This window comes from Bufo gargarizans, chromosome 4, assembly GCF_014858855.1.
Source record: "Bufo gargarizans isolate SCDJY-AF-19 chromosome 4, ASM1485885v1, whole genome shotgun sequence".
NCBI lineage: Eukaryota > Metazoa > Chordata > Amphibia > Anura > Bufonidae > Bufo > Bufo gargarizans.
Genome location: NC_058083.1, coordinates 173,548,210 through 173,574,603, shown reverse-complemented (window position 1 = coordinate 173,574,603; position 26,394 = coordinate 173,548,210). Strand labels below are relative to the sequence as shown.

Sequence of the window (26,394 nt, the reverse complement as noted above, 5' to 3'; positions counted from 1 at the left end):
GTGGCCACTGTGGAGGTCATTTTAAAGTGGAGGGTGCTGTGGATGTTACTGTTATAGAGGATACTGTTAAGGGGCAGCCCGGTGTGGAGGTCACTCTTAAAGGGGTGGGGTACTGTAGATGTCACTGTTATAGCGGATACTGTTGATATCTTTTAACGACACACACAAACATTAAATGAAATAGATGAACTATACCCGTGCGAAGTCGGGTCCTTCTGCTAGTATCTCTAACAAGATTGGGAAAGCTTCATTTACATACAGAAAAAACATTCTTTATATGAGGACTAGTGGTTGTTCTTGCACTTACTAGTGTTGATGAGAAATATTCTAATCGCAAATTTTTATCGCAAATATCGTCACTTTGTGAATTTGCAAAGATGTAGAATATAGTGCTATATATTCGTAATCACAAATATTCAATATTTTTTTCATCAGTAACCTCCCTTCTTGCTTGTGGGCCAATGAGAAGGCTGCAATATCCTTGTCAGAGCTTAGCAACATTCCTAGCAATCAATGGGAAAGTTGCCTACCCCTTACTATATAAGAAATTTCCGAGCAGCCATTTTCTGCAGTTTTTTTGCAGTTCTGAGTCAGAGAGAGCAGTGTCATTGCTGTGCTCTGTGCTTTCATCTGGATCCTATTCCTTATCCAACTGCATTAGTTAGTTAGTTAGCTCATATATATAATACAGATGTATATACAATACATAAGTTGCATGTATTGCGCAAAAAATATGCTCATCATCCATGCCAAATTGTCCAATCGCGAAAATAATGACTGGAGATCATGAATTCTAGAATTTGCTAATTTATTGCGAATAATATGTGAAAAATTTGAGAAATATTGCAAAAACTAATATTGCCTATGCCGCTCATCATTAGCACTTTCTTGTCCCCAAAGAGAAACTTTTTTTCTGTGCAGCAGATTGTTCTGAGTAAGTAGTGATCTTGCTGTCTGCATTGTGATGCTTTTATCCAATGAATGAGCATTTGCTCATTTATCTGGTGATTGGTAGCACTTTTACACAAGGCAATTATTGGGAATGAGAGTTACTAGGCATGCTCCTTCCCCATAACTTCCTCGGTTGTTTACCTTTGTAAAGGGACATTTAGGGCTCTTTCATATGAGCGGATGCTGTGTGTGGAATCCGCTGCACGAAATAGAGTCAAGCCCCGCCCAGACAGCAGAGACACGGAGCATTAACATGATTAATAATGCTCCATACCTCTCTGTGATCTTTTTACTACAAAATCACAGTGAGATAAAGTTGTCACTGTGATTTAGTAGTAAAGAGGTCACAGAGAGGCAAAGAGCATTATTAATCATGTTAATGCTCCGTGTCTCTTCTGTCCGGAACGGGGCTTGGCTCTATTTCATGCAGCAGATTCCACACATGGCATCCTCTCGTGTGGAAGAGCCCTTACTGTCAGGTTTCCCCAAAGAGCTGATTGTAGGGCATCACAGGAGGGGGTGCATTTTGTGAACTGCGTATTGTCAAAGGACTGCTGCCAAATAGAGATTGTGTAAAGCAGAGAACCCCTTAGAAATCCTTTGGGAAATACTCTACATATCTGAAATTTATAGAAGAATTGAAGGATTAAAGGGGTTCTGCACTTTCATTTAACTGATGATCTATCCTCTGGATACATCATCAGCTTCTGATTGGCGGGGGTCCGACACCCGGGACCCCCGCCGATCAGCTGTTTGAGAAGGCAGCAGTGCCGCGGCCTTCTCACTGTTTAACGCCGGGCTGCCAGCCCACTGACGTCACGACTAGTATCAACTAGCGTGGGCACGGCTAAGCTCTGTTCACTTGAATGGAGCTTAGCCGCGCCCGCGCTAGTTGATACTAGTCGTGACGTCAGTGGGTGGGCGGCCCGGCGGTAAACAGTGAGAAGGCTGCGGCGCTGCTGGAGCGCCGCTAACTTCTCAAACAGCTGATTGGTGGGGGTCCTGGGTGTCGGACCCCAGCCGATCAGTAGCTGATGATCTATCCAGAGGATAGATCATCAGTTAAATGAAAGTGCAGAACCCCTTTAACTTTGATACAAATTGGAAATTAGCTTTGTTCATTTCTACTTCTTTGTTTAAAAAAGAAAGAATAAGATTACAAAAATGCCACTGTAATTTCTTTCTTCAAGAAAATTTACATATTGTGTCACCTATGCAAGGTAAATGCAACTGTGATGAACAGCTTCCACCACACTATGATATTTCCGAGCAAGTTCTCACTGTTATATCAAGAGATTAGCTTTGGTGAAATCAAATGATTCAAACAACTGATTACTTAGGTCTCTGTTGAAAATATAAATGTATGGATGCTCTTACAGTGACAATGTGAATGTGGATTTCTAGCAAGGAACATAATGCATTAGCAATGACTATGCTTGATGTGTTCCTTGTGTCAAGAAGATATTTTAAAATCCTTTCAGCTGGCTGAGCATTGTAATAGTTTGGCACTCCATGCTTTTAAGTAAATGCTGAGTGGATGTGTTGATCTTCTTACAGGTAAATGTGAATTATATTCTCTTTAGAACCCCTGAAAAGTAAATGGGCAGGTTTTTGAAAAAGCTATATACTTCTGAATCTTGGTCACATTACATACAAATAAAATTATGTTATTTTTGTAAAGGATCTTCAGAGAATCCTTGCTGGCAATGCAGTTGCATATATCGGTCTGCAAAATCCAGTTTGTGGCAATGGCAGTCTTCGTTCAATCTCATCCCCATCTCTACAGCAATTGGCAACAGAGTTAGCAAAAAAGGTAAGATTACATAAGTTAAAATTCTAATGTAATAAATTATACATAGTTGCCAACCTATTTTATGCCAAAACAGCGCAAAACAATGTTGTACCATTTTGTCAATACACACACATTATTACATAGTTACATAGTTAATATGTTTGAAAAAAGACGTTTTCATAAGCATTAATGTTAAAATTACTTTAACTCCCTAAGCATCCGATGTCTTTCTGGTGATGCTCGTGGCACTAACTTGGAGGTTCTGGACTTGAGCTTCTCACTTAGTTCCCTAAAATCGTTTTTAAGGACCTTCCATCTCCCTTGACTTTGTCATTGGTGCCAATGTGTACCATGACCGCCGGGTCTTCCCCATCCCCATCCAGTAACCTGTCAATCTGATTCCACAATATGCCGAACCCGAGCACCCGGAAGACAACACACTATTCGGCATTCACGGTCTGTCCGCCTAATAATAGAGTCCCCTACCACCTTCCCATCCTTCCTGCAGCGGTCATCCTCCTGGTTGCTAGGAGAAATGTCGTTCTGCAGTGTTGCTGGCCCTGGGCTTTCAGGCATATTTACTAGGGAGTGCCAGCTTAGGACTAGCCTCCCTGGCACTTTTCCCTCTACTGCTTCTTCCTACATTAACCCAAATGCTCACCTGATATTCCTGATCTTGCCCTCCTCCTCCCACCTCCATTTTACTGACCCCAGTCAGTGCCTGCACAGTAAGGTCTAAGCCTCTCTCCAGTTTTGCAATGCCCCTAAGAATTTCAAGCTGATTATTTAGATCCAAGATCTAGGCTTCCAAATATGCAACATGATTGCATCTAGTGCAAATGTATTCACCCTCGAAAGGCTCTTCAAGGCACACATACATTGCACAAGACAAACACTTACTGGCATTGTCCAAAGTAGGAAAAGAGTAAATATGAGTTAGAATTAGACCCTGTCTGCTGCAGTTGGAGGACTAGCTAGAATTAAGCCAACAACACACAAGACAACAGTTTACTGTTACTTGTCTTAACTTGTCTTAATCAGAAGCCACTTGTTACAGCAAGCCTCATGTAGAGCAAGCTCTGGGAGAGTTGTGGTTTAATTTATAGTGCCTGGTTGCCACTCCCCTTAACAAAGCAGATAAAATGAAATGGATTTAGATGGCAGTACACAGCAGAGAAACAGAAAGCATATAGTTAACAAGCCACTGTCTATATTCATTAGTGAAACACTCCTCTACGTCTCACCACCTTCTCCCACCCACCTCACTAATGACTGATGTTCATTGTCTAAATATATGGATACACAAATGATGGAGAAGAAGGGAATCCTCTTTTCATAATAACACAGTGTCAACTGTTCTCATTGGCACCAGGCCAGTATTAGTGAATAGGGGAGGAACTGCTCGACTTCATTAACCCAAGAAATCAAATCCTGGCTGTCTCCTTGCCAACTGAAGATCGGAAACTATGGTCACTAATAAAAGGATGAACATTTTGTCAGTAACCCGTCAGAGAGGGCTGACTCATTCACCCTGCATTGCACTTATTTTTAATCTGGCTGTAACCCAGTTCCTGAAGTCTTACACCCAACTGCAAGACATCTTGAAAATGGCCAGGAAACTGTGCATGCACTTAATCCACTCTTACCATGCAAAACAATCCCTTCTTGACCTGCAACAGCAGAATGGTATCACCCAACATCGCCTCATATATCATGTTTCCGTATCAGCAGAGGAGGGCCACAACATTTTTCTTGATGATGCAGGCAGACAGGAGTACTACCCTGTGTAACTTTGACACAGCTCAAGCGTAACACCTGCCATTTGCTCAGGTCTTTTGAGAAGGTCACTTTATTAGTCAGCCTCCTGGACTATGAGATTAATTATCTCATTCCACTCCTTCGCCTACGTATAGATGATCAGTACACCAATACATAGGCTACGATAACAATTTACCTATAAGACCTCAATCGCATAATTCCACACGGTGAAATTGTGTGTTAATAAAAAAAAAGTGTAACCTCCAACACATAATCAATAAATTCTGGAGAGTATTTGCTGTATTTATGGAGGTGGTATTCTAGAGCTAAAAGAGCTACAGTGTGGGGAATGGAAGGATGCAGGGAGACAACGTCCGTTGTGATCCATGTATAATCAGATTTAAATGCCATTTAGTGAATTAATTTTAGATTTTATTGCTATTATATGTATGTCCACATGTTTTTGATGTCTTCATTCACACCATGCAGATCTGTTTGTGTTCAGGAGGGCGTGTTTTTGCTTCATGTTGAGCAACTGCACGCTCCCAACACCACAACTGCACGCAATTCACATCAGGTGGTTGTTGCTGGAGAGGTGATTTTCCTCTTTTTTTCCCTCCCATTTTGGGGGAATGGATTTTTTGGTGGATTCATAAAATCTCCCATTCCAACATCAACCTTTGTTACGACTAAGGACATCTGTCCAAAATGCGTCAACAACCACTTTGTGCGAGGATCTGTTTGTACTTGGATTTATGTTACGTTCAATAAAGAGGACGTTTTTTTATTGAATATCAGTCCAGTGCCGGATTTTTTTTCCTTTCTTCACATTACCTGGATAACCTGTTCCTTCCGTGCACACAGAGTTTCCACACAAGGTGAGCTGTATATGTGACATTTTTTAACAATTTACCTGTCAGTGTTAACGCAATATTAAGGTTAAGTCCTCAATCGTACATTTGTGTATATTCAGTTTCCACATGGTCGGAATTTTATATTTTTTTGGGACTTTAATGGGCATATAGGTGATTAGTTCACCAATACACAAGCCAGCACAGAAAAGTATCTGTGAGTGAGAAAATTTAGGCCTAAATCTGTCTACCTTTATTTCTTTGTTCACATGTTTCCAATCAATTTTTTTTATTGGGGTAGTTGATTATATTTAGAGATGAGCGAATCAAATCAGACAAAGTGGAATTCAGTCCGAATTTCAGGAAATATTCGATTCGCAACAAATGTGAATTTCCTCGCGCTTTGTTGTACTGAATCGCAATTTTTCCTAAAATGGCGGCTACACATGTGAGGACTGAGGACATGGGGCAAGGAAATCTGGGAAGGCGGGATCACCCAGATTGACATGCATGCAGCCAATCAGCAGCCAGCCAGCCCTGCGATGTCACTGCCCTATAAATACGGCAGCCATTTTAGAATCTGCCATTTTGCAGCTTTCTGAGTACAGGGATAGATGTGAGAAGGCGCTAGGGACAGCAATAGAAAAAACCTCATTTCAAACAAAGAAACTTAAAAAAATGATTCATAAGTGCAGGGAAAGGATAGGGAGGAATTATTTAGCATCTTAGTGCAGGGAGAGATGTCACAAGGTGCTAGGGATAGTGCTAGAAAAGCGATTTACAAGTGCATGGAAAATTTTTATTGGGGATCCAAATAGCCATTATACAGCTCTGTCATTCCAGCAATTTGTTCTTGGGGTGCAAGTGCTACGTTGAAAAGCCTTTGGTGGCTTATTTCTGTGGAAAAAGAAAACAATATATTATATTCACTTCTGCAGTTATATGTGGTAAAAGTGTCAAAGGGTGTATTTCAGTAAAAAAAGATAAATATATACACAGTTCACTGTTGCATTTATTTGCAGTGAAAGCGTTAATGACACATTTCAGTACTGAAAGAAAAACATACGCAGTTCACTGTTGCATTTTTTTTTGTAAAAGAGTTTAATGGCGTATTTCAGTGCAAAAAGAAAAATATATGTGCAGTTCACTGTTGCATTTATTTTTAGTAAAAGCGTTTAGTGGCCTATTTCAGTAGAGAGAGGAAAAAAATATATGCATTTCACTTGTGCAGTTATTTGTGGTAAAAGCATTTAGTGGCCTATTTCATTACAAAAAATATATATTCTCAGTTCACTTCTGCAGTTATATCTGTTGAAAGCATTTAGTGGCCAATTTCAGTACAGAAAGAAAAATATATGCAAACAGAAAGAAAAAAAAGAATGCAGCACTCACCAGGAATACTCTTTATAGCTTTATTCACATTAAAAGATCAGCGTCATGCGGGTAAAGCGCATCTAGAGGGCAACAGCCGTTTTGCGCTTGTTGCTCTTTTTCAAGCCATCAGTGACTGAATCGGCATTGCTCATAAATACTCCCACACCTTCATCACTGATCAAATAAAAAAATAAAAAATAAAAACGCTCCCTGCAACGTGGCTATTTAGATAAGGTAATTAATATGGCATATAGAAATGCATAAGGCCTTTAAGAGCTTAATCCTAGGTCTGAAGCAAACAGGAATAGGGCAGTGTTCACATTTGACTACTCCCCCATGGCTGCAGCCATCAAGAGTGCTATCCTCAACAATTGGCATATTTTAGCACAGGATAATGTTTTGAAAGAAAAAACACAATTTAGCCCCATTGTCAGCTTTTGGAGAAGTAAAACAATTAGAGATTTTATTGTGAGGAGTAATTTTCAAGCACCAGAACGAAATTGGTTGGAGAACTGCCCATTGAAAGGTAATTTTGCATGTGGTCATTGCTCCATGTGTAAACATATGCATAAAAAGAGATTTTTTAAGCTAGGAGGTGCTGAGTGCATGGTCAACCAATTTATTTCTTGCAAACAGCAATATGTAGTCTATGCAATTTTGCTGCCCCTGTGGGAGGTTTTACATTGGTAAAACCATCAGATGTTTGTACATCAGATTCAGAGAACACAGGAGATCCATAGTGACAAGGAATGGGGCTAACAGATTGATTGATCACGTACAGTGGATATAACAAGTCTACACACCCCTGTTAAAATGTCAGTTTTCTGTGCTGTAAAAAAAATTAGACAACAATAAATCATTTCAGAACTGTTTCCACCTTTAATGTTACCTATAAACTGTACAACTCAATTGAAAAACAAACTGAAATCTTTTAGGTAGACGGAAGAAAAAATATAAAATAAAATAACTAATTTATTGAGCACCTTTTGATTTTATTACAGCACTCAGTCTTTTTGGGTATCAGTCTATCAGCATGGCACATTTTGACTTGGCAAGATTTGCCCACTCTTCTTTGCAAAAACACTCCAAATCTGTCAGATTGTGAGGGCATCTCCTGTGCACAGCCCTCTTCAGATCACCCCACAGATTTTCAATCGGATTCAGGTCTGGGCTCTGGCTGGGCCATTCCAAAAACTTTCATATTCTTCTGGTAAAGCCAGTCCTTTGTTGATTTGGATGTATGCTTTGGGTCCTTGTCATGCTGAAAGATGAAGTTCCTCTTCATGTTCAGCTTTCTAGCAGAAGCCTGAAGGTTTTGTGCCAATATTGACTGGTATTTGGAACTGTTCATAATTCCCTCTAGCTTTACTAAGGCCCCAGTTCCAGCTGAAGAAAAACAACCCCAAAGCATGATGCTGCCACCACTTTGCTTCACTCTGGGTATGGAATTCTTTTGGTGATGTGCAGTGTTGTTTTTGCACCAAACATGTATTTTGGAATTCTGGCCAAAAGGTTCAACCTTGGTTTCATCAGACTATAACACCTTTTCCCAGAGGCTTTTGGGAGGCTTCAGATGTGTTTTTGAAAAATGTAGCCTGACTTGGGTGTTTTTCTAGGTAAGAAAAGACTTTTGTCTTGCCACTCTACCCTATAGCCAAGTCATATGAAGAATACTGGAGATTATTGTCACATGTACAACATAGCCAGTACTTCCCAGATATTCCTGCAGCTCCTTTAATATTGTTGTAGGCCTCTTGGTAGCCTCCCAGACCAGTTTTATTCTCGTCTTTTCATCAATTTTGGAGGGACTTCCAGTTCTTGGTAATGTCACTGTTGTGCCATATTTTCTCCACTTGATGATGACAATCTTCACTGTGTTCCATGGCATATCTAATGTCTTGGAATTTCTTTTGTACCCTTCTCCTGACTGATATCTTTTTAACAATGAGATCCCTCTGATGCTTTGGAAGCTCTCTGTGGACCAAGGCTTTTGCTGTGGGATGCGACTGATGCAGCTGAACTTTATTTGGGGTTAGTCAGAGGCACTTTAAATGATGGCAGGTGTATGCTGACTCCTATTTAACATGATTTTGAATGTGATTGTTTAATTCTGAACACAGCTACATCGCCAGTTATAAGAGGGTGTGCACACTTATGCAACCACATTATTTTAGTTTTTAGTTTTGTTTTCTTCCCTCCACCTAAAATATTTTAGTTTGTTTTTCAATTGAGTGGTACAGTTTATAGGTCACATTAAAGATGGAAAAAGTTGAGAAATGATTTATCTTTGTCTAATTTTTTTACATCACAGAAACCTGACATTTTAACAGGGGTTGCAGACATTTTATATCCACTGTACATTAAATACATGGAGAAAATTGTAATGTTTTAAAATGTGCAGGAATTGAAGTTGTCCAGCCTCCAGTATGGGGTGGTGACAGAGGTTATATTTTACTCCAGAAAGAAGCAGCCTGGATTATAAAAAGTGGAGCCATGGGCCCTCACTTAGCAGTGATTTTCTAATGTTAGTAGTTTAAGTGTGTGTCTTTTGCTTGTCTATGTTCTTTGATTGGTTTCATTTAATCAGTGACGAAGGTGTGGGAGTATTTATGAGCCACGCCGATTCAGTCACTGGCTTGACAAAGCGTAACAAGTGCGAAACTGCTGTTGCTCTCTATCTGTGCTTTACCCGCCTGATGCTGATCTTTTTTATGTGAATAAAGCTGCAAAGAGTATTTCTGGTGAGTGCCGCATTCTTGTTTTTTTTCTTTTTGCAAATACCACATGTCTTCATGCTGAGCACCACCGTTACTCACATTTGACCAGTGCAGAACCAAATTAAATTCCACACCTACAGCAGTGCCGACCATACACTCTACACTTTACCAGAAAGAAAAAAATATATGCACTTCACTGGTGCAGTTATTTGTGGCAAAAGCATTTAGTGGCCTATTTCAGTACAGAAAGAAAAATATTTGTCACTCTTAGGGGTGTTTTAATTTACTTTTAATTTATTTAGTTCAGCTAAAAGTATGTCAGAAACAGAAGTGCCAGACCATGCACAAAGGAGTGGCAGAGGCATAAATGTTTCTGGCACAGGCAGAGGTCCCATCAGAGTAAGGGGGCGTGGCAGCAGGAGTCGCAGTGAGAGGCCTGAACTCCCAGTGTCATCTAGCGGTCGTGTCTTGACCAGCAACCCGGTGGTTCATGATTGGTTAACTCGGTCATCCACTGCACCCCAAGTGACATCATACACCACCAGCCAACAGTCAGTGGGTTTGTAAGATACAACCTTTAGTTGGCATGGCCCGGGAGCAGGCCCTGTGCCCTCACCTGTCCTCAACCTGTATCTGTCCTTTGCTGTTCCCTTGGCTACAGAAGTATTGTATGCTGTGGGCTCATCTCCACTATACTGCGAGGATGAGCTACTTAAAGGATAGTCAGCAGCTGCTGCCCAGCCAAGATCTCGAGGAGACATCCGCCGCTTCCTCCGCTAGGTGGGCAAGTAGTGATGAAGAGAGTGGCGTAGGAGATGGTGTTGTGAGCGGTCAGGCTCTTGACCCAGAGACCGTTTAGGAGGACATCAGTGATGTGCAGACACTACTCAATGATGATGAAGCCGATCACAATTGGGAGCCGGGCGCAGAAGAGGCGTCATCATCATCAGGAGAAGAGGTTGGCAGCTTGCCTGTGAGCTAGCGGTGGAGCCAGCAAGTCGATAGGGTGGCCGGGAGTCAACAGGGTGGTAGCAGTGGGAGGTCAGGAGCAAAACGTGCCCAGGGTAGACCACCTGCTTCACAGCATCCTACCTGCCCGGGAAGTAGTGGTGCATGGATTCACAGAGGCAGCGGCAGTAGCAGTGAGTCAGTGCAGACTGTTGGGGGGGAAAATCACGTACTTGGCAGTGTGACAGTTTTTTTTTATGCCGCCGGAGGAGGTGAACGTGGCCATATGTAGAATCTGTGGGCAGAAGGTGAAGCGCGGCCAGGGTGCCAATGTTGGCACTATGGCCCCGCATCAACTTATGCAGTGTCGCCATACAGTCGCCTGGTAGAACCGTGGCTCCGATGTGGTGGTCCAGCCTGCCGCAGTAAGCTCTGCATCATCTAGTCGCACGCACCCTGTTTCAGGCTCCACCACCTCCACCGAAGGGAGCTGTCTGTCATTCCCATCTTCTGCTTGTCCAGATGCTTCTGCTCCTCCTCCTACTCCTTGTCAGTTATTCCGTCAGCAATCGATCACTGAAGCGATTGCCAAAAGACAGCAGTATGCGTACATGCATCCAACGGCGCAGAAGCTGAACGTGCTCCTGTCCAAGTTGCTGGTGCTGCAGTCCCTCCCTTTCCAAGTGGTGGACTCTGCACCTTTCAGAGAACTGATGGCTTGTGCTTAGCCAAGGTGGAGAGTCCCAAGAAGTCACTTAATTGAGAAAGACAGTACAAACCCTGCACAAATATGTAGAACAGAAGGTGGGCCAGTCCTTGAACCTGTCGGTGTCTGCCAAAGTGCACGGCAGCGCCGTCTTGTGGAGCTGTAACTACATTTAAGGACAGTACATGTCCTTTATGGCCTACTGGGTCAATGTGGTTCCTGCACAGCCACACCAGCAACTTGGCCATGTCATGGCGCTTCCGCCTCCACGTCGTCATGCCGTTGGCCTGCGACAATGTCCGCCTCTTCCTCCTCATCCCTCACCATGCCCTCAACCTTCATTACAGGGCCAAGTCACAGTGCCCCTCCAGCATACCATGCTGTTCTGTACCTCGTTTCCCTGGACGATATGAGTCACACAGGGGAGGAACTTTGTGTCCTTCATCAAAAAATGTAATCCTGGCTTTCTCCCCAACAACTCAAAATCGGAAGCATGGTGACAACGGGAAGAACATAGTGTTGGTGCTGCGTCAAGGAGGGCTGAGCCATGTGCCCTGCATGGCACGCATGTTCAATCTGTAATCAATCGGTTCCTGAAGTCTTCCACCCATCTGCAAGACATCCTAAAAATGGGCCAGAAACTTTGCATGCACTTCAGCCACTCGTACACCGCAAATCACACCCTCCTTGAGCTGCAGCGGCAGAACAGCATCCCCCAACATAGGTTGATATGCGACGTTTCCACCCTCCATATGCTGGACCGACTATACGAACTGAGAAAAGCCATCAACGATTTCTTGATGATGAAAGCGTAAAGGAGTACTCCCCTGTGTAGCTTCGATGTTAGCCAGTGGCAGCTCATGTGTGACGCCTGCCATTTGCTCAGACCTTTTAAAGACGCCACATTATTTGTCAGTCGCCAGGACTACGGAATGGACAACATTATTCAACTGCTTCATGTCCTGGAACAGATGGTGGTAACAATGGCTGGTCAGGGAACTGGAAACATGGTGCCTATATCTCACAGCCACATGAGCCCTGTGGGGGCTGAACTGGAAGAGGAGGAGGAGGGGATGGAGGACATTTGAGAACATGACATGTGTAGCGAAATTGGTGGTTTTTCTACTCAGGTGACAGGAGAGGAGGAGCAAGAGCAGCCAGAGGAGCTACAGGGCGATGAAAAAGACGAGGCAGATGACCCAGACACACTGTGGCAGTATGCAGTAGAGATATAGGCAGGGAGTCCTTCTGAGTCACTTGCGCAAGCGGCCCAATGCATGCTCACTTGCGTAACGGAAGCCGACTTGTCACCATTCGGCAGAGGGATGACTTCTGGCTCTCCACCTTGTTGGACCTTTGTTACTGGTCCAGAATTGGGGCCTTTTTTACACCTACTGAGAGGGATGACAAACTGAACTACTACAGCAACATCCTACGTAGTCAGATGTCTGCTGCCTACCTGAGCCATCGTCGATCCTCTCACAGGTCTTACCATGGGGGCCCTCTGCGCTCACATTCCACTGCAATGGCTGCTGGGGAGGCATGTGTGGCAGGAGCAGTACCAGCTCCTTCAGCAGCAGCCTGAGTTTAGTCGCTGATGAGTAGCTTTTTTCACCTTGTCCTGGAACAGGACCTGAACCAGCAGGTGGTGGCATACTTGGACAGCTCCCTGCCAACCCACATTAATGATCCGCTGGACTACTGGGCAGCCAAACTGGATAAGGCATGGATAATCCAGGATTTCCACTTACCAATGCCTGATGCATCTGATTAGATCATCCATGCCGCCTCACCCAAACCTTGAAAAAAGTGACTGGTTTCTTCTGGCTACCTGCCTCAGCTACTACTCTGATGCTGGTACCCACATAATGCCACACATCTGATGCCAAGTGCTCCTTCTTTCACACCTTCGTCAGCGGGTACTGGTATTGCCACCCACTGCCCCACTCTGTCACTGGGTCACTTTGTGGTCTCTTGATGCCGCTGCTGCTGCCATCTCCACACTATGTCACCTTGCCACTCTGGTCTCCCGATGCTTCTGCTGCCATCTCCACACTGCCACCTTGCAACTCTGTGGTATCCTGATGCTGCTGCCATCTACACACTATGTCACCTTGTCACTATGTGGTATACTGATGCTGCTTCTGCTACTGCCATCTTCACACCATGTCACCTTGCCACTTTGTGGCATCCTGCTGCTGCCATCTCCACACTATGTCACCTTGCCACTCTGTAGTATCCTGGTGCTGCTGCCATCTCCACACTATGTCACCTTGCTGATGTGTGGTCTCATGATGCTGCTGCTCCTACTGCCATCTCCACACTATGCCTCCTTGCCACTGTCACGGATGATGTATAGGAGTAAACACCACACTGACAACCAGGAGGGAAAGCCACTAGGCCTCAATGCTAGGGAAAGGAGAAGGTTACCTCGTAGAGAACCCTACTCCTCGCCCTGACTCCTAACCGTATGGGCACCCTTGAAGGTAGGAATTACCATCCCCTGGAACCTGGGACCCTGGAGACCCTATAAATACCTGTAGATATTGGCAGGGCTTAGACAACCCATATCTTCCCAGATGAAGAAAAAAAAGTGTCTCCCTTAGGCCTAGTAACAACCAACAAGGACGGGAAAACAAAACGCAAACAAACGCAACACTTTACTTCTGTAGTGAGATGGACGAGCAGGAACTCCAGAGAGGACCACACACCAGCTCTTCCAAAACCAAATGAAGCTATCTTACCACACAGTCAGAAGGGTGGGGTAAGACTAAATAGGGTAGAAGTAATTACTACTAAGCTACACCTGAAGCAAGGGATATGGTCATTAACGACAACACTTAAAAAAAGAGGCTGTTAGATTCCTCCACGCTCCGCCAGTCTCCTTGATCTCCTGACATCTTTCACAGGAGAGACCGTGACAGCCACTCTATGGTATCCTGATGCTGCTGCCATCTCTACACTATGTCACCTTGCCAGACTTGGTGATTGTACCAATCTGTGGCCTCCTCATACTGCTGCCACCTCCAGACTCTGTTATTGGGCCACTTTGTGGTCTCCTCATGCTGCTGCCAACTCCAGACTCTGTCATTGTGCCACTCGGTGGCCTTCTCATGCTGCTGCCAACTCCAGACTCGATCATTGTGCCACTCTGTGGCCTCCTCCTGATGCTGCTGCCGCCACCTCCACACTCTGTAATTGGGCCACTCTGTGGTCTGCTGCCGCCACCTCCAGAATCGGTCAATGTGCCACTTGGTGGCCTCCTCATGCTGCTGCCAACTCTAGACTCGGTCATTGTGCCACTCGGTAGCCTTCTCATGCTGCTGCCACCCCCACAATCTCTCGTCATCGTGCTACTCTGGCCTCCTCATGCTGCTGACACCTCCACACTCTGTTGTCGTGCCACTCTGTGGCCTCCTTATGCTGTTTTGACCTCCACAATCTCTTGTCGTCGTACTACTTTGTGGCCTCCTTATGCTGCTGCCACCTCCACAATCTTTTGTTGTCGTGCCACTCTGTGGCCTCCTGATGCAGCCGCCACCTCCAGACTCTGTCATTGTGCCACTCGGTGGCCTCCTCCTAATGCTTCTGCTGCCGCCACCTCCACACTCTATCATATGTCCACTCTGTGGACTTCTCATGCTGTTCCCACCCTCCCCACTTCATGATTGGGCTACTATTTTGCCTTTCGGCCTGGCTGACATCATCATTAATTTGACCCTTTTTCTGATTTGTCAGAAGGAATGAAAAATGAGACGCACAACGGATCCTGTCTGTGTAGCAGCTGTAAGGCCTGTATGGTCCCATCAGAATTGGCTTATGATTTGGTAGGAAAAAGCAGGAGTGGGTACAAAACACAGAAGACATGCAAATATTCCATTCACGTGTCATCTGTTTTAAATCCACTCCTGTTTTTTTTGGGCATAAGCAATACTAATAGATTATTGGGCAAATGCTGACCGATTGAAGACGTATGCGCCACAGACAGGATCCATTTTTTGTGGGTATTTTTCTGACTGATCAGAGGAAGGACAAATTATGATGATGTCAACGCAAACTTACTGCCGACACCCTCTCCATTCTGTCTGGGGGGCCCTCCTTCTATACGCGTTTAATAGAACAGGTTCTGTATACATCTATGTGGAATCAGCTGGTGATGGTGCAAATGGAGTGCACTTCTTCTTGGTGCTAACAGCAACCTGTAAGGCTGAGTTCATACTTGAGTTATTTGGTCAGTTTTGGCCTTGTGACTGCCCAAATAAGTCAAGAGTGCAGTGATTCTAAGAGCGATGGCTGTCATCTGCATGTCATACAAACTCACAGTATTATTTCACTACCAAAGCAGACTCCCTATGCGTGTTACTGCAAGACAGTGTTCTACACTACTATAAAGGTTCTTAGTAGCTAGGAAATAGCTGTTGCTTTACGCTGCCATAAAACAAAAGCATTGCCTTGTGCAAGCTGTGCAAGATCAAAATAAGATGTGGGCAGGCATACACAAACATAGGCACTACCCTATTGATCCACATGAAACAGCATCACCTATCCCTTGGGAAAACAGAGGTGGCAGCCAGCCACAGAAGCACAAGTTCCCTCCTTCTCTTTTTCCCCCTTGCGGGGGCAGAACAGACATTATGGTGTATTTTTCTCTACTATATTCATTGAGGAAAATGAAATGTCCGATGAAATTCAGAGTGTCAAAATAAACTCCCCATTAAATGTGGCCTGTCTGACCCAGGAAGAAGTAAAGTGATATTTTGAAAAGGTTAAAATGGACAAATTACTGGGTCCAGATGGCATACACCCCCCCCCCTTCCTCCTATCCTAAGAGAATTAAGTAATACATTAGACATATCCTTATTTCTGATATTTAAGGACTCTTTAATGACAAGGTCTGTTCCACTGATTGGAGCTTAGTAAATGTGGTGCCAATATTCAAAAAGTGTTCAAAAACAGGGCCCAGTAACGAAAGACCGGTAAGTCTACTATCTTTTGTGGGTAAACCATTCGAAGGTTTTCTAAGAGATGCTACAATATTATGGAGTATTTCAATGAATATAAATGCATAACTCAGTTTCAGCATGGTTTTATGAGCGATTGATCCTGTCAAACTAATGTAATCAGTTTCTTTGAGGATTTAAGTTCTAGACTAGACCTAGGTGAGTCACTGTCATATTTCTTGACTTCTCTAAAGCATTTTATACTGTGAGTATTGGCACCTAATCTCCAAAATATTAATGATCTTGGAGAGAGGTTGCATAGAAAAATATACGGTAATATTTTGCACACAATACAAACTGTGTCATGTAATTCATAGAAAGGGATAGTATGCTACTACAATTTGCTCATGGTAGATTGGAGGCTTGGGCAGAGAAATGGCAGGTGAGGCTTAACACTAATAAATATAAGGTTATATACACACACTAAATAGTAAAACATTGGGTAACACTGACATGGAAAAGGACTTGGGAATTACAGTTGACCAAAAGCTTAACTGTAGCAACTTAACTGCTGCCAAGGCCAATAAGTTTATCATGCATCAAAAGGGGCATAGATGAGAACATAGTCCTGTCACTAGTTAGACCACAAATGGAGCATTGTGTACAATTCTGGACGCCTATGTACAAGAAAGACGTAGCAGAGCTACAAAAAACTCAGAGGAGAACAACTAAAGTAATAACTGGATGGAGTGTAGTGTTGATCTCGAATATTTTAATTGCAAATTGTTATTGCGAATATTGGCACTTTGAGAATTCACAAAGATGTAGAATATAATGCTATATATTCATAATCGCGAATATTCTAGATATTTTTTTTTTAGTCAGTAGCCTCCCTTCTTGCTTGTGGGGCAATGAGAAGGCTGCAATATCCTTGCCAGAGCTTAGCAACATCCGTAGCAACCAATAGGAAAGTTGCCTAACCCTTTACTATATAAGAAACAGCTATTTCAGAATTTTTTTATTTTTTTTTGCAGGTCGGAGAGAGCGAGCAGTGTCATTGCTGTGCTCTGTGCTTTCATCTGGATCCTATTCCTTATCCAATTACATTAGATAGTTAGTTAGCTCATACATATAATACAGATAGTGGGAGATAGTCAGTGTAGGTTAGATCGTGATATAGTGTATCTGATAGGTTCCAGTGCAGGGTGTTAGGTGGTGTGATAGGAATTACTGTTTCTCTGCTGTCCATACATACATGCTACAGACATAGTGCTGTGATGTCACAACACTACGTAGTGCACCAATCAGTAATATCTACTCAGACCTGATGAAATGTGAGGTTGCATGTATTGCACAAAAAATATCCGCATCATTAGTGCCGATTTGTGCAATTGCGAAAATAATGATGAGATCACGAATTGTAGAATTTGCAAATTTATTGTGAATATTATGTGAAAAATTGGTGAAATATTGTGAAAACAAATATTGCCTATGCCGCTCATCACTATTGGAGTGGACTACAGTACACAGAAAAATAATCAGAATAAGGTATATTTACTTTAGAAAAAAAGACAACTGAAGGGAGATCTAATAACCTTGTATAAATATATCACCGGTCAGTGCAGAGATCTCTCTCATAATCTATTTTACCTAGGACTGTGACCCTAATGAGGGGACATCCTCTATGGCTAGAGAAAAGAAGGTTTCTATACAAACAGAACAGGATTCTTTTACTGTAAGAGCAGTGAGACTATGGAACTCTCTGCCTGAGGAGGTGATGTTGGTGAACTCACTAAGCATTCGAGAGGATCCTGGATGTATTTCTTGAGTGTAATAATATTGTAGATTACAGTTATTAGAAAACTGGAGAAGGTTTGTTGATTCAGAGAATTATAATGATTGACTTATTGAACTTGGGAATGATTTTTTTTCCCCTAAAATGAGGAAAATTGGCTTCTACCTAATTAGTTTTATTTTTACTTCCTCTGCATAATCAGATGCATTGTCAGACATGGTTATTCAGGTGCTGAGACAACATAATACCACCTGAAGCTGCTCATGTAGAGCACAGCAGGAACATCCCCAGATATTATATGGTGGTCTTGGCAAATACAAACCCCTACATGACTAGGTCTGCACTTCCCACTGTCTACTACAAATTTTGGCAGAGGATGCAGTTAACAGATCATGACAGTGTCACTTTGCTAATATAAAAAACTGTTGTTTCCTTGATCAGTTGTTTAGCCATGCATACTTATGAATTCAAATATAACATAAACCAGGCATAAGTCCCTGATTATATCCACTATTTATTACTTTTATGACCTCTTATAGGTGGCAGAATCCATGCATGGGGAAAATTTGATAAATTGATGACAGAACTTACATGTGTTGATATAGTTCACAAGAGAGAAAACATGGCAAAGAGTGTAACACTTCAAAAATAGAATATCTTAATCCATGAAAAAGACAAAAAAGGGTATTCTGAGAAGAAAAAGTAGAGTAGAGCCACCTACTTGGAGAATAGTGGTCCTATAACACAGTTTTAAATGTAGAAACTGCAATGTAGCTGAAAAGTGGAGAAGAGGAGATGTTGCTATGCATGACAATGATTCTCTTCTTTATAGTTGATAGGAGTTAACCAAAGATAAGCAAGCATTTTTGGTTCCATCTGTTCCATAGACAATTACACCTACTGAATTGCCCCTGAACTCATTGTTCAGCAAAGTGTTTAAAACTGCACAGTATGCCAAACATTACATCCATACCAGCTGATTGACCGAGTCAGATCACAGAATTTATATTCTGAGACTTCTTGTTCAGTTGTTTCCTATTGAAATGCCAGCAACCTCCTCACCCATTGACAGATAACAATTAAGCTGTACTCTTGGTGATGGACTGGCAGCTTCAGTTGCAAAAAATAAATAAAAAAATTGGAATAATAATAACATGATGTCATTCAGATTAGAGGGATGCATTTATCAGCATACAACAAGCACTGGAATGACCATGTTTAAGTATCTAAGTAATGCTTTTATAGGATTGCATCTTAAAAATCTTAAAATGTCCCATGAATCAGTTAAAGGGATTCTCCAGGAATTAAGAAAATGAAAATACTTAGATATTAATATATTATAAATATATTCCTAAATACCTTCCATTAGTTATAATGTCTCATTTTGTATAAGTTGCAATCATGGAAAAATAAAATGGCCTCTGTCTTATCAGTACACACAAAACCTGTCCTAATCACACAGCAGGACAAGTTACTTCACAACACTGAGGTAAAGAGCTGCCTCATCCTACTCTCTGCTATACTTGTCAGAGATTATAATTCTGAATACAGCCAATAAGAATTTAGCTGAATCTCTGTAGGAATGGAGTTCTTGAGGAAACATGTAGTACAGAGAGGACCTAGAGGACAGACTGTAACAATAGAGACTGCATACAAGTGCTACTGCTCTTTACCACATCACTACCCTCCTCTCTGTACTTCATGTCTCCTCATGAACTTCACTCCTACAAAGATTCAGCTGAAGATCATATTAAACTATATTCAGGATTACAGATGAGCGAAAAAATTTATTTGCACCATATCCGAATTTCCTTATGCTTTGTGGTGACAAATCACATTTTTTCCCAAAATGTCTGCTGCACAGGTGAGGACATGGAGCAAGGAACTCTGGGAAAACAGGATAACCCATAATATTAGAATCTTGTAGTGACCACAGCACTCTATCTATTCTGACTGGTTTGGGTGCACGTCGTGGTATGGTCCTAGCTTGGAACGTATAATTATTCAACAATTTAGGCTACTTTCACACTAGCGTTCGGCTGTCCGCTCGTGAGCTCCGTTTGAAGGGGCTCACGAGCGGACCCGAACGCTTCCGTCCAGCCCTGATGCAGTCTGAATGGATGCGGATCCGCTCAGACTGCATCAGTCTGGCGGCGTTCAGCCTCCGCTCGCCTCTGCACGGACAGGCGGACAGCTGAACGCTGCTTGCAGCGTTCGGGTGTCTGCCTGGCCGTGCGGAGGCGTGCGGATCCGTCCAGACTTACAATGTAAGTCAATGGGGACGGATCCGTTTGAAGATGCCACAATATGGCTCAATCTTCAAGCGGATCCGTCCCCCATTGACTTTACATTGAAAGTCTGGACGGATCCGTCCGAGGCTATTTTCACACTTAGCTTTTATATGCCAATATAATGCAGACGGATCCGTTCTGAACGGAGCCTCCGTCTGCATTATTATGATCGGATCCGTTCAGAACGGATCCGATCGAACGCTAGTGTGAAAGTAGCCTAAGACAGCACTCCAGATTTTGCTTAAGTAATTTTTATTTTCTTAGCCGGACATGGTGGTCATTTTGGTGACAACGTTTTGGGCAGAAAGAATGCCTTTCATCAGGCTGATGTAAAAAGTAATAAATAAAACATTTGTAAATACATGGTAATACATGATTCTTGTGATACATGATTACAACAGAAAAGAAAAGCAAAAAAAAACCTATGTAGATTTACAAATGTTTTATTTATTACTTTTTACATCAGCCTGATGAAGTGCATTCTTTCTGCCCGAAACGTTGTCACTAGGGATGAGCGAACTCGAACTGTATAGTTCGGGTTCGTACCGAATTTTGGGGTGTCCGTGACACGGACCCGAACCCGGACATTTTCGTAAAAGTCCGGGTTCGGGTTCGGTGTTCGTCGCTTTCTTGGCGCTTTTGTGACGCTTTCTTGGCGCTTTTTGAAAGGCTGCAAAGCAGCCAATCAACAAGCGTCATACTACTTGCCCCAAGAGGCCATCACAGCCATGCCTACTATTGGCATGGCTGTGATTGGCCAGAGCACCATGTGACCCAGCCTCTATTTAAGCTGGAGTCACATAGCGCCGCCCGTCACTCTGCTCTGATTAGCGTAGGGAGAGGTTGCGGCTGCGACAGTAGGGCGAGATTAGGCAGATTAACTCCTCCAAAGGACTTGATTAACTGATCGATCTGCAGCTGTGGATCATTGAGCTGCTGATCCTCAATTGCTCACTGTTTTTAGGCTGCACAGACCGTTTGTCAGTCTCATTTTTCTGGGGTGATCGGCGGCCATTTTGTGTCTTGTGGTGCGCCAGCACAAGCTGCGACCAAGTGCATTTAACCCTCAATGGTGTGGTTGTTTTTTGGCTAAAGCCTACATCAGGGTGAAGCTGTCACACCAAGTGCATTTAACCAGCAATAGTCTGTTCATTTTTTGGCCATATACAAAATCAGGGGCAAGCTGCGCCTGTCACCAAGTGCATTTAACCCTCAATGGTGTGGTTGTTTTTTGGCTAAAGCCTACATCAGGGTGAAGCTGTGACACCAAGTGCATTTAACCAGCAATAGTCTGTTCATTTTTTGGCCATATACAAAATCAGGGGCAAGCTGCGCCTGTCACCAAGTGCATTTAACCCTCAATGGTGTGGTTGTTTTTTGGCTAAAGCCTACATCAGGGTGAAGCTGTCACACCAAGTGCATTTAACCAGCAATAGTCTGTTCATTTTTTGGCCATATACAAAATCAGGGGCAAGCTGCGCCTGTCACCAAGTGCATTTAACCCTCAATGGTGTGGTTGTTTTTTGGCTAAAGCCTACATCAGGGTGAAGCTGTCACACCAAGTGCATTTAACCAGCAATAGTCTGTTTATTTTTTGGCCATATCCCAGTCTAATTCTGTCACTAAATCCATACCGGTCACCCAGCGCCTAAATACTAGGCCTCAAATTTATATCCAGCTAAATCTGTCCCTAGTGCTGTAGCTGGGCGAGTTATTTAGTGTCCGTTCAAGCACATTTCTTGTTCTGGGTTGAAATACAATTCCCAATTTAGCAATTTCATAATTTAGTGGTTCCTGCTATATCAGAGCTATTTGAAATCTATCCCAAAAAGGGTATATAATATTGAAGGTGCACATTGGGTCATTCAGAATAACTTCACACACACCCGCTACTGTGTATTTCCAAGTCTAATTCTGTCACTAAACCCATACCTGTCACCCAGCGCCTAAATACTAGGCCTCAAATTTAAATCCCTCTAAATCTCTCGTTACCGCTGTACTGTTGTTGCTGGGCAAGATATTTAGTGTCCGTCAAAGCACATTTTTTGTTCTGGGTTGAAGTACAATTCCCAATTTAGCAATTTCATAATTTAGTGGTTCCTGCTATATCAGAGCTATTTGGAATCTATCCCTAAAAGGGTATATAATATTGAAGGTGCACATTGGGTCATTCAGAATAACTTCACACACACCCGCTACTGTGTATTTCCAAGTCTAATTCTGTCACTAAACCCATACCTGTCACCCAGCGCCTAAATACTAGGCCTCAAATTTAAATCCCTCTAAATCTCTCGTTACCGCTGTACTGTTGTTGCTGGGCAAGATATTTAGTGTCCGTCAAAGCACATTTTTTGTTCTGGGTTGAAGTACAATTCCCAATTTAGCAATTTCATAATTTAGTGGTTTCTGCTATATCAGAGCTATTTGAAATCTATCCCTAAAAGGGTATATAATATTGAAGGTGCACATTGGGTCATTCAGAATAACTTCACACACACGCTTCTGTGCATTTCCAAGTCTAATTCTGTCACTAAATCCATACCGGTGACCCAGCGCCTAAATACTAGGCCTCAAATTTAAATCCCTCTAAATCTCTCGTTACCCACCGCTGTACTGTTGTTGCTGGGCAAGATATTTAGTGTCCGTCAAAGCACATTTTTTGTTCTGGGTTGAAGTACAATTCCCAATTTAGCAATTTCATAATTTAGTGGTTTCTGCTATATCAGAGCTATTTGAAATCTATCCCTAAAAGGGTATATAATATTGAAGGTGCACATAGGGTCATTCAGAATAACTTCACACACACGCTTCTGTGCATTTCCAAGTCTAATTCTGTCACTAAATCCATACCGGTGACCCAGCGCCTAAATACTAGGCCTCAAATTTAAATCCCTCTAAATCTCTCGTTACCCACCGCTGTACTGTTGTTGCTGGGCAAGATATTTAGTGTCCGTCAAAGCACATTTTTTGTTCTGGGTTGAAGTACAATTCCCAATTTAGCAATTTCATAATTTAGTGGTTTCTGCTATATCAGAGCTATTTGAAATCTATCCCTAAAAGGGTATATAATATTGAAGGTGCACATAGGGTCATTCAGAATAACTTCACACACACGCTTCTGTGCATTTCCAAGTCTAATTCTGTCACTAAATCCATACCGGTGACCCAGCGCCTAAATACTAGGCCTCAAATTTATATCCCGCTAAATCTCTCGTTACCGCTGTACTGTTGTTGCTGGGCAAGATATTTAGTGTCCGTCAAAGCACATTTTTTGTTCTGGGTTGAAGTACAATTCCCAATTTAGCAATTTCATAATTTAGTGGTTCCTGCTATATCAGAGCTATTTGAAATCTATCCCAAAAAGGGTATATAATATTGAAGGTGCACATTGGGTCATTCAGAATAACTTCACACACACCCGCTACTGTGTATTTCCAAGTCTAATTCTGTCACTAAACCCATACCTGTCACCCAGCGCCTAAATACTAGGCCTCAAATTTAAATCCCTCTAAATCTCTCGTTACCGCTGTACTGTTGTTGCTGGGCAAGATATTTAGTGTCCGTCAAAGCACATTTTTTGTTCTGGGTTGAAGTACAATTCCCAATTTAGCAATTTCATAATTTAGTGGTTTCTGCTATATCAGAGCTATTTGAAATCTATCCCTAAAAGGGTATATAATATTGAAGGTGCACATTGGGTCATTCAGAATAACTTCACACACACGCTTCTGTGCATTTCCAAGTCTAATTCTGTCACTAAACCCATACCTGTCACCCAGCGCCTAAATACTAGGCCTCAAATTTAAATCCCTCTAAATCTCTCGTTACCGCTGTACTGTTGTTGCTGGGCAAGATATTTAGTGTCCGTCAAAGCACATTTTTTGTTCTGGGTTGAAGTACAATTCCCAATTTAGCAATTTCATAATTTAGTGGTTTCTGCTATATCAGAGCTATTTGAAATCTATCCCTAAAAGGGTATATAATATTGAAGGTGCACATTGGGTCATTCAGAATAACTTCACACACACGCTTCTGTGCATTTCCAAGTCTAATTCTGTCACTAAATCCATACCGGTGACCCAGCGCCTAAATACTAGGCCTCAAATTTAAATCCCTCTAAATCTCTCGTTACCCACCGCTGTACTGTTGTTGCTGGGCAAGATATTTAGTGTCCGTCAAAGCACATTTTTTGTTCTGGGTTGAAGTACAATTCCCAATTTAGCAATTTCATAATTTAGTGGTTTCTGCTATATCAGAGCTATTTGAAATCTATCCCTAAAAGGGTATATAATATTGAAGGTGCACATAGGGTCATTCAGAATAACTTCACACACACGCTTCTGTGCATTTCCAAGTCTAATTCTGTCACTAAATCCATACCGGTGACCCAGCGCCTAAATACTAGGCCTCAAATTTAAATCCCTCTAAATCTCTCGTTACCGCTGTCCTGTTGTAGCTGGGAAAGTTATTTAGTGCCCGTCAAAGCACATTTTTTGTTCTGGGTTGAAGTACAATTCCCAATTTAGCAATTTCATAATTTAGTGGTTCCTGCTATATCAGAGCTATTTGAAATCTATCCCAAAAAGGGTATATAATATTCAAGGTGCACATTGGGTCATTCAGAATAACTTCACACACACGCTTCTGTGCATTTCCAAGTCTAATTCTGTCACTAAATCCATACCGGTCACCCAGCGCCTAAATACTAGGCCTCAAATTTAAATCCCTCTAAATCTCTCGTTACCCACCGCTGTACTGTTGTTGCTGGGCAAGATATTTAGTGTCCGTCAAAGCACATTTTTTGTTCTGGGTTGAAGTACAATTCCCAATTTAGCAATTTCATAATTTAGTGGTTTCTGCTATATCAGAGCTATTTGAAATCTATCCCTAAAAGGGTATATAATATTGAAGGTGCACATAGGGTCATTCAGAATAACTTCACACACACGCTTCTGTGCATTTCCAAGTCTAATTCTGTCACTAAATCCATACCGGTGACCCAGCGCCTAAATACTAGGCCTCAAATTTAAATCCCTCTAAATCTCTCGTTACCGCTGTCCTGTTGTAGCTGGGAAAGTTATTTAGTGCCCGTCAAAGCACATTTTTTGTTCTGGGTTGAAGTACAATTCCCAATTTAGCAATTTCATAATTTAGTGGTTCCTGCTATATCAGAGCTATTTGAAATCTATCCCAAAAAGGGTATATAATATTCAAGGTGCACATTGGGTCATTCAGAATAACTTCACACACACGCTTCTGTGCATTTCCAAGTCTAATTCTGTCACTAAATCCATACCGGTCACCCAGCGCCTAAATACTAGGCCTCAAATTTAAATCCCTCTAAATCTCTCGTTACCCACCGCTGTACTGTTGTTGCTGGGCAAGATATTTAGTGTCCGTCAAAGCACATTTTTTGTTCTGGGTTGAAGTACAATTCCCAATTTAGCAATTTCATAATTTAGTGGTTTCTGCTATATCAGAGCTATTTGAAATCTATCCCTAAAAGGGTATATAATATTGAAGGTGCACATAGGGTCATTCAGAATAACTTCACACACACGCTTCTGTGCATTTCCAAGTCTAATTCTGTCACTAAATCCATACCGGTGACCCAGCGCCTAAATACTAGGCCTCAAATTTAAATCCCTCTAAATCTCTCGTTACCGCTGTCCTGTTGTAGCTGGGAAAGTTATTTAGTGCCCGTCAAAGCACATTTTTTGTTCTGGGTTGAAGTACAATTCCCAATTTAGCAATTTCATAATTTAGTGGTTCCTGCTATATCAGAGCTATTTGAAATCTATCCCAAAAAGGGTATATAATATTCAAGGTGCACATTGGGTCATTCAGAATAACTTCACACACACGCTTCTGTGCATTTCCAAGTCTAATTCTGTCACTAAATCCATACCGGTCACCCAGCGCCTAAATACTAGGCCTCAAATTTATATCCCGCTGAATTTGAATACAATACATTGGGCCAAATAATATATTTGTTGTTGTGGTGAACCATAACAATGAGAAAAACATCTAGTAAGGGACGCGGACGTGGACATGGTCGTGGTGGTGTTAGTGGACCCTCTGGTGCTGGGAGAGGACGTGGCCGTTCTGCCACATCCACACGTCCTAGTGTACCAACTACCTCAGGTCCCAGTAGCCGCCAGAATTTACAGCGATATATGGTGGGGCCCAATGCCGTTCTAAGGATGGTAAGGCCTGAGCAGGTACAGGCATTAGTCAATTGGGTGGCCGACAGTGGATCCAGCACGTTCAC

At 42.4% G+C, this 26,394-nt stretch overlaps 1 protein-coding gene across 1 annotated transcript in view; it reads left to right on the top strand.

Annotated features, from left to right (window-relative positions):
• The window catches only part of NAALADL2 (N-acetylated alpha-linked acidic dipeptidase like 2), a 1,185,913-nt gene that overhangs the window by 848,088 nt on the left and 311,431 nt on the right, over positions 1 to 26,394 (top strand). The window contains exon 9 of the mRNA XM_044292072.1: positions 2,633 to 2,764. Coding sequence (XP_044148007.1) covers positions 2,633 to 2,764 — 132 coding nt within the window. The remainder of the gene's footprint in view (positions 1 to 2,632; positions 2,765 to 26,394) is intronic.